This window comes from Macrobrachium rosenbergii, chromosome 20 (assembly GCF_040412425.1).
Source record: "Macrobrachium rosenbergii isolate ZJJX-2024 chromosome 20, ASM4041242v1, whole genome shotgun sequence".
Lineage (NCBI taxonomy): Eukaryota > Metazoa > Arthropoda > Malacostraca > Decapoda > Palaemonidae > Macrobrachium > Macrobrachium rosenbergii.
In genome coordinates this window covers 7,476,973-7,490,000 of record NC_089760.1, presented here as the reverse complement: position 1 = coordinate 7,490,000, position 13,028 = coordinate 7,476,973, and the positions used below count along the sequence as shown (strand labels likewise).

General features: G+C 35.5%; 1 protein-coding gene across 2 annotated transcripts in view; it reads right to left on the bottom strand.

Annotated features, from left to right (window-relative positions):
• Nucleotides 1-13,028, bottom strand: part of LOC136849036 (coiled-coil domain-containing protein AGAP005037-like) — a 926,632-nt gene that overhangs the window by 520,078 nt on the left and 393,526 nt on the right. For both annotated transcript variants that reach the window (XM_067121927.1, XM_067121928.1), the window contains exon 4: nucleotides 1,740-1,908. In XM_067121927.1, the coding sequence (XP_066978028.1) occupies nucleotides 1,740-1,908 (169 nt within the window). The remainder of the gene's footprint in view (nucleotides 1-1,739; nucleotides 1,909-13,028) is intronic.

The window sequence follows — 13,028 nt, the reverse complement described above, 5'->3', positions numbered from 1 at the left end:
TTCTGCCAACGCAATAAATAAATAGGCAAATAAAAAAGTAAATAAGTATCTAGTAACTTATCAAGGTCAAAATAAACAGCCTAATACCCAGACAGAGACAAATGAATGCATAACCCGTCCAAAGTCGTTGGGGAAAATAAAAGATAAATATAGGAGACAGAACGCAGGGTTATTTGAAACATTACAAAAATGAATCGCATCTCTTCTGTTCGATATTTTGGAAGATTTTCTGCGTCCCTTCATACGGTGACAAATATCTGATACTCCAGTTGTGTAAGGAAATGAAAACGAGGCAGTGACTGCATTATAGTTTTGTGAGAGCAGTGAGTGCATAGATTCTAAATCATTTACACATATTGAGAACACGATAACAAGAGCAAGGTCACAATGCAGAGGTTTCCAATATTTGTTCCACATATGGCTGGAAAGAATAATATCTTGTGAAACTTATAAATGCAAGGGAAGTTTCGTCAAGTATATAAACTATTTACGTCCCTAGGTGGCTGAGTATTTTACATTAGCTATGTAATTCTCTAGTCTTGTGCAGACTTCATCGGTTAAATTTCAAGAGACCCAGGGTTCTTAAATAATAAATGCCAGGGTCAGCATTAGCGAAAGCCTCTACAAAAGTATTTGTATGAGAATAGTAAATGGAATGTCATCACCGTCGAATAAGAATTTTGCAGAGGTCGATCAGGAATGCGCAATGTTTTCAGGAATCTTCTCCGAAGTCTATTGCGTATCCTTTGCAAATGCACTTTATTTTTATACTCGTCTCTAAAATATTTTGACATTTCATAGTTATATTTTTAAATGCACATGATTTTCATAATACCTTACTAACTACTTGGCAGTCTAGCTTACGTGGGGAATCTAATTTGAACCCAGCCATTTCCATTTATCTCAGGGACTTAGACCGCAAAGTACGGTCACAGAAGGATAATAACAAATCATTACATTCAGTCCTAATGGGGCAACAACTAACCCCGTGAACTTTACAAAATAACTCGGAAATGACAAAGTGCTTTCTCGAAGTCGGGAACAGTTATCTAGAAATCCCTGAAAACGAAGCAGGTATCAAAGAAAACGGGTCAAACGGTAGTCCGTGGTAAAAGGCGATACATTACAAATTAACAGTCCTGCTTTTGTAAATACTGAACATCGGGTACAAGGCAGCAATTATTGGATTAGAGATAAGGATTAGATTGCTGAATTCATTAAAAATGCACGTGACAGTATACGCTAACAGGAATTGATAACAATTTTACATCAAGGATAAAGGTCATATCATCAAAGATGGGTAAGTGGTGGAATGCACAGTTTCAACCCACTAATGTGGAAGAATGTCGATGCTCGAAATGAGATATTCAGAGAATTTTAAAGAAGGAGTTGTTTGCATATCGAAAATGGTTTGAATGAAAACAGACTCATTGAGGCTTAGGTAAAGGAAGGAACATAATTCACGGAAAATTAAATATATATTATATATATATACATATATATATATATATATATATATATAATATATATATATGCACACACATAATATGTATATATATATATATATATATATATATATATATATATATATATATATATATATATATATATATATATATATACACATGCATTTGTTTGTGCTTCTGCGTGTGAGCATGTGTTTACAGGACTGGAAGAAGAAAATGTTTACATTAATTTTACAAAGTAAAATGGAGAGCAACCATGTAAAAACAACTCACCGAAATTCCGACTATCGATTGTTTTGGAAGAGGACTGGCGTGAGAGGGGGAGGGAGGACCTCTGCTTGCCTCCTCTCCGGAACCCTGTGGACGACGTCTCTGCCTCTGACATGATGCCTGGGTCATCGTCGAACACCGCCGAGGGAGGGGAGTAGCCGTAGCCCTTCCCCTGCGGAGGGAGAGAAGAAGAGGAAAATGGAGTGTCATTGGAATTCAATAAAGAATGCATAAAGAGATAAAGCACCAAAAAAATATATATATTTTTTTTTTTTTTTTTTTTTGCTGCTCTCAGCCACATTTCCTTTACGTCACACCACCACCATTATGATGGAAGAGCCTGACACTGTTATGTGAAGAATGAAGGGGTACATTGATAGACTACACTACTATTGCTGGTGAAATGAAGTGGTTCCAGATGCATCAAGATGTCAGTTTTTGATGATCTGTTTAGACAGACAAACATCGTCATAAAATTTTGCTTGGTCATCTACACCACTGACAGATGTGTTTACTCATTAATAAGTTTCTCTTTTTTTTTACAGAGATAGCCATAAGATGCATAAACAGGTCAAAGAACATAATAATCTAATCTTTAGTATGTAATGTATGCGAGAAAATAAAACAGTATAGAATTTTTGTTTTACATTTCGTTCCTTTCAGAGGAAAAGGGATTCTATGTACGCAATCTGTTGAGCGTGATATGAATTCAGGGCCACGTACACGATTGTATAATATTTGTGCAACATATCAATAGCTAGGGTGATGTTACTGTTAACGCCATACTCGATAAAAAAAAAAGTTATACTGACTGATGGGTACTAACATGTAATTCCCACCTGCAAGAGATTTCCAGGGCATGAATCTTCTCATGATTTCATGACGCATGCTAATTTTTCCACTGGATATTGAAGTGAATATTGTTTTTTCAGCCATTATTTCCTTAGACTTGTATTTTTCTTCCTTCTTTTTTCACTTATGCATGTGCCTTCTATTTTGGTGGCCGACCTCGTCCCATAATCAAGTTAGAATAATAATGATGATTATAATGACATACTCATTTGAAACCCTTCTTCTCCTACCTCTTTGACCGCAGGAACGAGGGTCGATATACATGTTCAGTTACTCCCAAATATAGATTATATTCTGTGGTTTCTCCGTTTTATAATGAATGACTCATTGAAAAATTCATAATTATAATATTGTTAACATGTAAACACGGTGTTGTATCAATTAAATGTAAACGCATTATACATACATACATACATAGGTGTCTGTGCGTGTGTGTATGAATGTGCATTTTTATATAAGTACGTAAGAGTACACTAGGGATACTCAAACAAGTCAAGGTTGAAAGGCACTACTATATATGATATTTTTCATTTCTTAAGACACTAACTTTTATCAAGTTGTATTTAGCAGCCGCCTTCCTGGAATCAGGATTCCTATTATTAAATATTAATAAGCTGCATTCGCAGCTTTAGTCCATCTTCAAGGTTTTCCCAACGACAGCCAATAAAGCAAACCTAAGGGGTGGCGTTTTGATTGGTTAATCAGTGTCCTAATGTGAATTCTAGTGCTGAGGACCTAGAAACGATGAGATGGGAAAGGAAGAGAGAAGGACACAATGGCTAATATCTATGTATGAAACTTAAGGATTCCCCCAGCTTTCTGGATAATGCCTTTCAAGCGAGAGTGAGGTCCTTTTTCCTCCAACTTCGGTTATTTCTTGAAAGATGCTTCCATTCTCTTGGCTGTGTAACAGACTCTACGTGGTTCTTAGTTCTCTGCCTCGAGGGAAAACCTGAAATTTGATATTAGTATGTTTTGAACTTTTCTTTCTCTGTCTCACTTTCTTCATGTCCCATATCTTTCCGTTCTTCGTTTATTCGAGTATTTTTACTGTCCCTTAGGTCTTCTTCCTTTATTCTCCATTCGACTTCATTCAGAAGTTCCTCCAAACTTTCCATTTAGGAATGCACTTTTCACTCACTCATTACAAGTTCGCGTACCGTGCCATCTTTTGAGCCCTCAAGTAATTTTTTTGGTAGTCTAATTTGTACAATCAGCACAGTATATGACTAGATGATATACTGTATATATTTATATATACATGAGCACATGTTTCACAGAAACAAATTTCTGACTCGCGTCTGGATCGAACCCTGGTCTCTCAAATGAAGGGCCAGGACCAACACAGGTAGCACCCCAGGCTGTCATTTGAGATACCAGGGTTCAATCTCGCAATGAGTTACAAGTTTACGTATATATACATACATACAGTACATATGTATGTATGTATGTATGTATGTATGTATGTATGTATACATGTATACTGCATATATACACACATGTATACTGTATATATATATGTATGTGTATGTATATATATATATATATATATATATATATATATATATATATATATATATATATATGTATAATATATACAGTATATATATAGTCATCAGTGTGCATGCACAGTTTGAGAGCGAACATAGGAATATATAACACCCACACCTCTTCTATTGCTTGCAACGTAAATGAATCGTAATTTCACCTCAAGGGAGCCAGGAAATCGTTCTTGTCCCTCTGGCTCCCTGTTCACTCCAAGGCGGAGAGCAATCATTTGCTATCAAAGGGAAATATGCAAGTCGAGTTACTTGATGTAATCTGGTTTTTGCTCTCAAAATTATATCCGTGGTGAATGTTGCATTTGTTATTATGACTCGTTCTGGTAGCGCTCAAGTATTTATTCCACAGTGTAAATTCGTGTGGGTTGCAGAATACGAGGCTCTCCAGGGATGTAAAGGTGATATCAATAGAACTCATCGCCTCTCTTTACGCTTCTCTAGAAATATTAGTCGGTGTGGAATGAAAAGGAATGTTCTTTAGAATCAGTCTTTTTTTTGTGTGGTATTATACTGACGTTACCCCGATCAAAAGAGGTATTGAAGAATGTTAACTGATATCTCCAACAAACCCTTCAGATAATTAAATCTGAAAAACTTTGAGCTGTGTCTGTTAATAATGAAAAACATTGTACGAAGGTCTTTGGAGCTCTTCCTCGTATTCCTTTTTACTAAATGTTTTAGAAACAAATAAGATACGATGTTGAATAGGAATCCTGTTAGTACGCTGCTGTTTCCTTTTGATGGGCTTCTGATGAATGACAAGTGCAGCCGTTTTGGGGAAAACACCCACACGCTCAGAGAGCCTCCAACTGGAAACTTCTCAGCAGCCCACCAGTCCTTATATTTAGAACAACTTATTCAGACTGAGATTTCTTACACTCTTGCGATTGCTGTGTATCAAGGACCCACCTCTGAAAGACTGCTTCCGCCACCCCATCTGCACTGTTCTTTTCACGTCTCTTTTTCCAAGCTCCGTTTTTCACAGCTTATCCAGTCGTTACACCTACGCTAACCTTCCTACCCCTTTTCAGCTCTTCCCTCTAAAGAGAGCTTTCAAACGCCTAATATGAACTGCCATCCCATTTCGCTTTAATCAATGAGCTTTTAAGCAAACAAATAAGATTCTCCTCCCTTCATTTATAATCTTTCTTCTTAACCCTAATTATTATCACTTATTCTCCTGTGAAATGAACATACATTATCAAGGGACAAGCGTGACAGTCGTTGCATTGCAAAGCAAGCTTCCACAGAATAGGATGACTTCTTGTGGATATAAACAAAGCTTAAAGAAGACTGACATATTAATTGAATCAGAACAAAAAGCAAATAAAACATAATTACATACCGAAGCATCAACGTTACTTTGTGAAAATAATGCAATGGCATATGGCGCATGAAAGTTATATAGCAGCTACTCTTAAGTATATGATAATAAGCCTTAACAACACTGGCTGGTGATAGTTCCACATCTTTAGTTTTAAAGCGACAGGAATGAAATACTTGCGAGCATTATTATATATATATATATATAGCATATATATATATATATATATATATATATATATATATATATATATATATATATATATATATATATATATATTAATATATATATATATATTAACTGAGTCAGTAACATTCAAATTTGCAGAAGTATTTCAATTCTTTTATCAATATTCCGTTTCACTTCTGGTCTCTCGGTCTAATTACTTTATGCCATAAGGTGGTTTTCCTTTTCTTTGCTTTTCTACAGGTACTATTGGCTCTTCCTTAGGCGAGTCGGTAGAGTTGTGGTCTTGCACTCGTTAGGCGCGAGTTCGACTCCCCGGCCGGCTAATGAAGAGTCAGAGGAATTCATTTCTAGTGATAGAAATTCATTTCTCGCTATAATGTGGTTCGGATTCCACAATAAGCTGTAGGTCCCGTTGCTAAGTAACCAATTGGCTCTTAGCCATGTTGAATAAGTCTTATCTTTCGGGCCAGCCCTAGGAGAGCTGTTAATCAGCTCAGTGGTCTGGTAAAACTAAGGTATACTTAACTTTTTTTTTACAGGTACTATTTCGGACGCTGTGCCGCCACCTAAGAAGGATGATTTATCTTCCTCAAAGGCTGTCTTGCACCACTCGTCAGACCACCTCTTTCAACTTTTACTCTGCCATGCTTTGGAATTCTCGTTCTGCCTTGTGTTTTCCCTGCCTCCTTTATCCATGTCATTGAGAAGTGGGTCTATATCTTCCTTCAAGGATAAGCCTATTTTCCCCCCGTTTATGTTCCCGTTTTCTCTGGGTCTGGATAGAACAGGTGTGAGGTTGCATAAACTATCAAAATATTCTTAACCTCCAATATGCTAAAATTTCACATTACGCTTATCTATTTTAGGACTTCTTTTTAAAAATTATTAATATTTTTTTATTCTCTGGATCCAGTTTTTAGTACCCTTTGAATTGTGGGGTTCAGAAAAAAAAAAGCAAAACTAATAAACTATTTCTTCGTTAGAAAATACTAAAATATCGTCAGACTGTTCACGATAAGCATACTATGACCCTCCACACGCTGGTTTATTAACAACTAAATAACAATAAAAAATGTGAGGCCTAAAAAATGAACATCACGTTGCTATGACGGCCAGTTAAAGTAACTACGTGCTATTTACAGGCACTCTGCATAATAATTACTTAGCCGCACTTCCCTGTAATGACGCATCATCACACTTTATGAGGTACAAAAAGAGGTAAAAAAAATGTTGACTCCACATTTTTTTTTTTTGCATTTCGCTTTTTCCCTTACGCTTTGACTCTTCGACAGTGCCAGTGAAGAGCCCATGAGCTTGACAAAGGACAAAGATGTTAAAATGCCAAATCGTAACTTGCAAAATGACCCAGTCATAACAGTTTTACTCGCTTCCAGCGTTCCTTTCAAGCGATTCTTAATTGCCTTCTCCAGCAGCAGGATGGCCAATACCATCATTTAACTGATAACGCCTACACTTTCGTTTTCTTCCCTTGCGGATCCTTAGGCTTACATACGTCTCGGTTCCCAGCTGCAAGGCGACAGGAGTCTCGACTATTACCTTCCAACCTGCACCAGAGTCTCCATTCTTTCGCGAGGCACACATTCTCTTCCCGTTGCCACAGAGTATGTCGTCGTTTTATGCGTTTCTGTTGTTACCATAAAGCATAAGCTTATTCTCCCACCGCAAATTCCCTTGACGACGCACTGGCTGAAATGTTACGAGAGCGAATCCTCTAACAGTAGTTTATCTCTTGATCTTACTGGCAGTTGGGCTTTGCAAGAGATAGTTTCGTTTTTGGCGCATCTCCATTCATTGATTCGAAAGGCGAGAGACGTGTCACTGGAAGTGAGGTCGAGCGAAATCCCGCCGTGAAAATGGTGAAGTCTTTTACGGCTTGGCTATTTGTAGACAGAGGGGGTTCCATTTTACACCTTAACTCTTTATTCAAGCGTTCCTATATATTTCTCTTTTTCGATTGTTGACAGAATTCGAAGGATATGATGATGTTAACATCAGCTTCATTTCTCTGAATTCCACAAGAGTCTGTAATTCACTTATCAGAAATTATAAAGTCCGTAATTCGTTTTCAGAAACTATAAACAGTTGTTGAAAAGTGTCGCAGAATACTGAACCTGCAGACACACAACAAGAAAATTGATATTTGGAACGTCTGTACTTACTTCAACAAATAAAACACCGAAACCTTTCTACTCCCGGGTTATGTTCCGCATAACCAGTGCATGAGTGGACCGTTGTCTTCCCGCTTCTGACTTAAGGTACGACCACTCTCCATATTTTCAGCTGCACCATTCATGTTGGCCACAAGAGATATGATATGCCTGTTTCTTCCTTCATATTTCCCTTTGTGGACATTCACGAAACTCTCCAAAAAATGTTTTATATTTTTTCCATATGATTTTTTTTTTTTTTTTTTTAGATTAGTGGTTAGATCTACAGTAGTGTCCTTCTCATGCTTACCATATTACAAACTCTAAAATGTTCAGGTTCCTGATGGTGTTCAGTTTACGGGCAGTGACCTGAAAATAGTATCGTCATGAACAGTATCGATAAGTCACTCTCCGATAAATTTGCAGAGCTGATTTTATTGAAATACCCGGAAAGAAGGATATTGGCACCCTGGATAAATCAACTGCTGAAATTTTTCATTCCTTCAGTCGTTAGTAAATAAAATTTCTAAATTTAACGCCGCGACCAGATTTCTATTATAAGTGCAAAATCAATATTTATCCCTGTAATTATTGCTAGTACCTGTCACTCTGCTCATAAACACAGAGATGTTGTGAAGGGAAATCACATAATTGCTGATTACTTACTTACTATTCTGGTTTCCTTCTTTATATAAACGCCTTACAAAAATGCCAATTTTTATTGATTTTCACTTAGTATATACAGTGTATGAATATTTGTTGCCACAGGCAGAATCCAGTTTTACTTTTTTATTTTTACAAAAATATCAACTCATGACTTGACTTTCGGTAACTACTACAGAATTACTACCGACATGACAAGCATTTTATTTTTTTGGGTCATAACATTAATAGAAAAATGACCGCTATCATAGACCGAAATTTTTCAAAAATAATGATTTATCATGTATAAAAATTTGTTTATTTTTCAATAACTTATACCTTATGGCCTTTCCGCTCCTTAACTATATATAGACTACGATGGTTCCTAGTGAGGAGAAATATTTTAATGATGTTCTTCAAGTTTATTTTTATGTGGCAGTCCCGCTAGAGACTTATACTTCAGGTCTGTCTACAATAAAAATTATTATCTCTGGACCGTACCTAAAAAGCCTTACCTAACTTTCAACTACTTTTCTAAGGTTTTATAACAGCATGGTTTTCTTGAAAAATTTAGTAATCCGACTGAGTATAAATATAATTCGTTCATGAATATGAATGTAATCTGTTCTTGAGTATAATGCATTCCTTTTTTTATAATTCTTACATACATACATACAAACATGTCCAAAAACATACACAAATATGTATGTACATGTTTAAGCATATGTAAATGTTTACGCTAATACTTATCCTTGACGGTGTTACAGTATCCGCAATAAAAGTTTCTTTATGGATACGATGACACTTTGTTTCTGTTTTGTGATATTTGGTGAGATAATACAACCATCAAAGTTAACAACATCTTGCTCATATCATTATAAATATTCAAAGATATCTTATCTTATGACTACATGCCCGCTTTTAGTTTATGTCATGAATAAAAGGTATGAGGATAAAAAAAAAGAAATAACAAACACTTTTGAGAATATTGTTACATTACGAAACAAAACAAAAACCTCAGTAGCAGCTACGAAAATAATTCAGGAATAAAGGTTGTAAATAATATACTGTGTATCTGCTTGAAATTTGCCTCACTAAACATTACGTTGCTATATTTTCGCTGCAAAGTATTCAGAATGACACATTTCCTATATTTGGGTACTTGAGCAAAAGGGATAAAATCATAAAGACAAACAGAGGCATTTCCTTTCTATAATTAACATTTCATTACTGCATTTTCCTTCAAGGTGAATTGAAGACGATTGGAGTGAATTAGCTTTAGTTTGTTTCCGTTTATGGTGCAGGTCGAAATCACAACTAGAATTATTTGGATCTTCCGTATTATTATAGCTAGCTGCAATTAGGGGAATTAACTTCAATTTGCACCACTGCAGCTTGACAGTTTTCCACAAGAAAATATTACATCGATTTCAAATGGATGTGTCTGAAAGTGATCACACTATCTGACATGCATTTGTTTTACCTTAACAATCTTTTCATACAATGCATAAATTTTTTCGTTGATATAATTCGTCAGAAAATAGTAATTTGAAAAATTACTACTCATCGCGTTTACTACCAGTTTTTGCGCGGTAGTCTCACCTTGTCTTGTTTGGCTATTATCTGTAACGTTAAACCTATAATGCAGTAATAACAGCATAAGCAGCTTTGGGCAAAAACCTTCTTAGAATAATACTAATAATAAGGCTCAAAACATACTGGGAACTGTACTGAACACCAGTCTTCTCTCCATCTACGCGCTCGCCGTTTCATGGCGGCAAAAATCAGGCTAAATACATTCTTTGTAGGAAATTATAAACATTCTGATCTAAAATGTGACGTACTAGTATGCATGGTTCATGTAAAACCCAAGCACTTTAAATTTCTTAATATTAGTCTGCATGAAATAGTGATAACTTTGTAGTTCATAGTTTCTGTAGACCATAAAAACAGTTGTCAAAAAGTCCTGTCTTGTTCAAAGCCCTTCAGCAGCACAAAAGTATCATCCTCTTTTATAACTAAAGATCTTACAAGGGATATTCATTAAGTTCCGTAAAAAAAAAAAAAAAAAAAAAAAAAAAACGCGCGCAAAATTTTTCTTCTGTGGTGTCTATGCGATGGCAGTATTGGAAAGCGATCAGCGCTTGACTACAAGATGCTTTTTGACTCTTGGCTAAAAAATTATTTCCTAGGTCTGTCATCAAATTCTAGCAGCTGCTATCCTGTAGTACTGTCTTACGGTATTTGTTAAAATCTTACTTTTCAGAATGATTTTCAGACTGTTTTTGTGGCCCAATAACATCGCGACCCTTGGTTCAATATCTCTTTTCTCAAACACTAAGAGAACTTCACCTCTAGAAAAAAGAAATTGCAATAAAACAACTACTGATCATTTCGAAAAGACTTTATGAAGGAAACAATGACCCACTAAATTTCAAGGAAACTGCTTAATTGAAGAAGCTCCACTCACAACCGTTACGTTGCCAACCAGTGACCTAGAAAAACCAATGTTATAATAAACCCACCGGGGAGGAAACTAATAGGAAAGTAAAAGGAAAATAGGCAGGAAAAACATACTTTTTCCGCTAATTGGCTCGCCAGACAAACTGCTAATAAGTCTTGAAAGCTCTCCGGCAGCCCACAACTTCACGACGTCCACATCGCTTATCTAAATTTTACATGTTCGTGGAACAAAGTCTCCGAAGCATAATGATAATTGGAACCGCTTTATGGCATGACTCATTTCAACGAAGTTCCATTTTTCGACATCACTACACTTTAGAATGTTCAAAGTTTTTTATCTTTTCTTTTTCTTTAAATTCAAAGACCATTGGGATTTGGAACCAAATACTCTTATCTGTTCCATGACGGAAGATAAGAAGAAGGAGATGCGTTGCGAAAATTTTACAAACTTTCTTATAAGGAAGATTAGATACACATATAATATAAATAGTTTGAATAGTTGCCAAAACCCTACTTTAAAGGAAACAATTGAGTCATCGTATTAATGTACTTGTAACTAATAAGCACTTCATATTCTTATTTCATTTTTTTCTGTTGTAAATATAAACATGAAGGTACTGTATATTTTCATTTGCTGACAGCTTATATGCGATAATAACTATGCAGAATCAACTCTGAATATTTTTAATTTATTATCAGTACACATTCTATTATATCATTTAGTTACTCCTCCCAGTTTTTTCTGATCTTTTAAAAGTATTGCGTGCGGGGGGGTTGTTTCTTTGAATTTCAATTGGATGTTGGGTTTTTATCAATTGTTTCCTCATTATTATTAATTATTAAGAGGATAAGACTGTAGTATAACCCTTTTGTGTCTTGCTTCAATTATGTTCACTGCTCTCGTAACAAGTGGTAGGAGGAACTGATTAACATTACCACTTTGTAAGTCAGCCATACTTGTTAACCCATAAAGTATATTATATTTGCAGTGATCCTCTCAATCCACTGAAGACGAGTAAAACTGAAAGGAAATCAATGGAATAATAATATTGGCAGCTATAACAGCAAAGAAATTTATGGCTGATTACTGCAGGAACAGTTAGTGGTCTGCACAAGTAACAAAGTTTTTCTTTGCATTACAAAGGTAAAAACACATGTAGAACTACATTAGGGGCACAAATAACTGCAAAAATGACAGATTCCAGTTTGCTAAACTTTTGTTATCCTGTTCACGCGCAAAAATTGGAAAAAACGAAAGGAAGAAAACATTTCATGAATACCAGTGCCTCCAACAACTAACATCCCTAAATATCCAGGAAAGGTTTGAGATAATCTTTCACATCTGGATAACTGACAGCAGTATTTGGTTGATAACAGATACTGTGAGTTGAATGTTATTGTTCACATCATTACACACACACACACACACACACACACACACACACATATATATATATATATATATATATATATTATATGTATACATATTATACATATGATATCCTTAAATTCAGATTTAATATTACTAAAAATATTGTACAATTTCTTGATACTGTTATTGCTATATGAAAGTATTCCCCTTTTTCTTTATTTTACTGTCTTGAGACGTGTAGGGATACTGATTCACCTACTATTCGTTATTAATATCAATAAATTATTGGCTGTAGTGTGTTCATTAAAATTAGAGTTAAAATGCTACCACCCTACACCCTCCCTGGCATACTAATCAACAGTTTACCCTCTTAGTTCTCACAGCTGCTTTTATAGGTTGGAACGACTGTACCTCTTACCCATTTCTTCGGAACCTTTCCCTCATCCAAACATACCTTATAAACCCTGGTCATCCACTTAGTCCCACTAATACCTTTATACTGCAGCATGTCACTTAAAATACCAATTTCTCCTGGTCTTTCTATTCTAGAACATTTTCGTTCATAGTCGAACTCCTTTATATATTTTTTCTTTGCCTGATTGGTAATATACTCTCAAGTGTTATAAATAAACCGAGATATACAGCACAGATTGATCGTATTTTGGGTTTCAAATATAACGATCTTGTGCTTGATACTGTTCTCATTTGTTGCAAATAAAT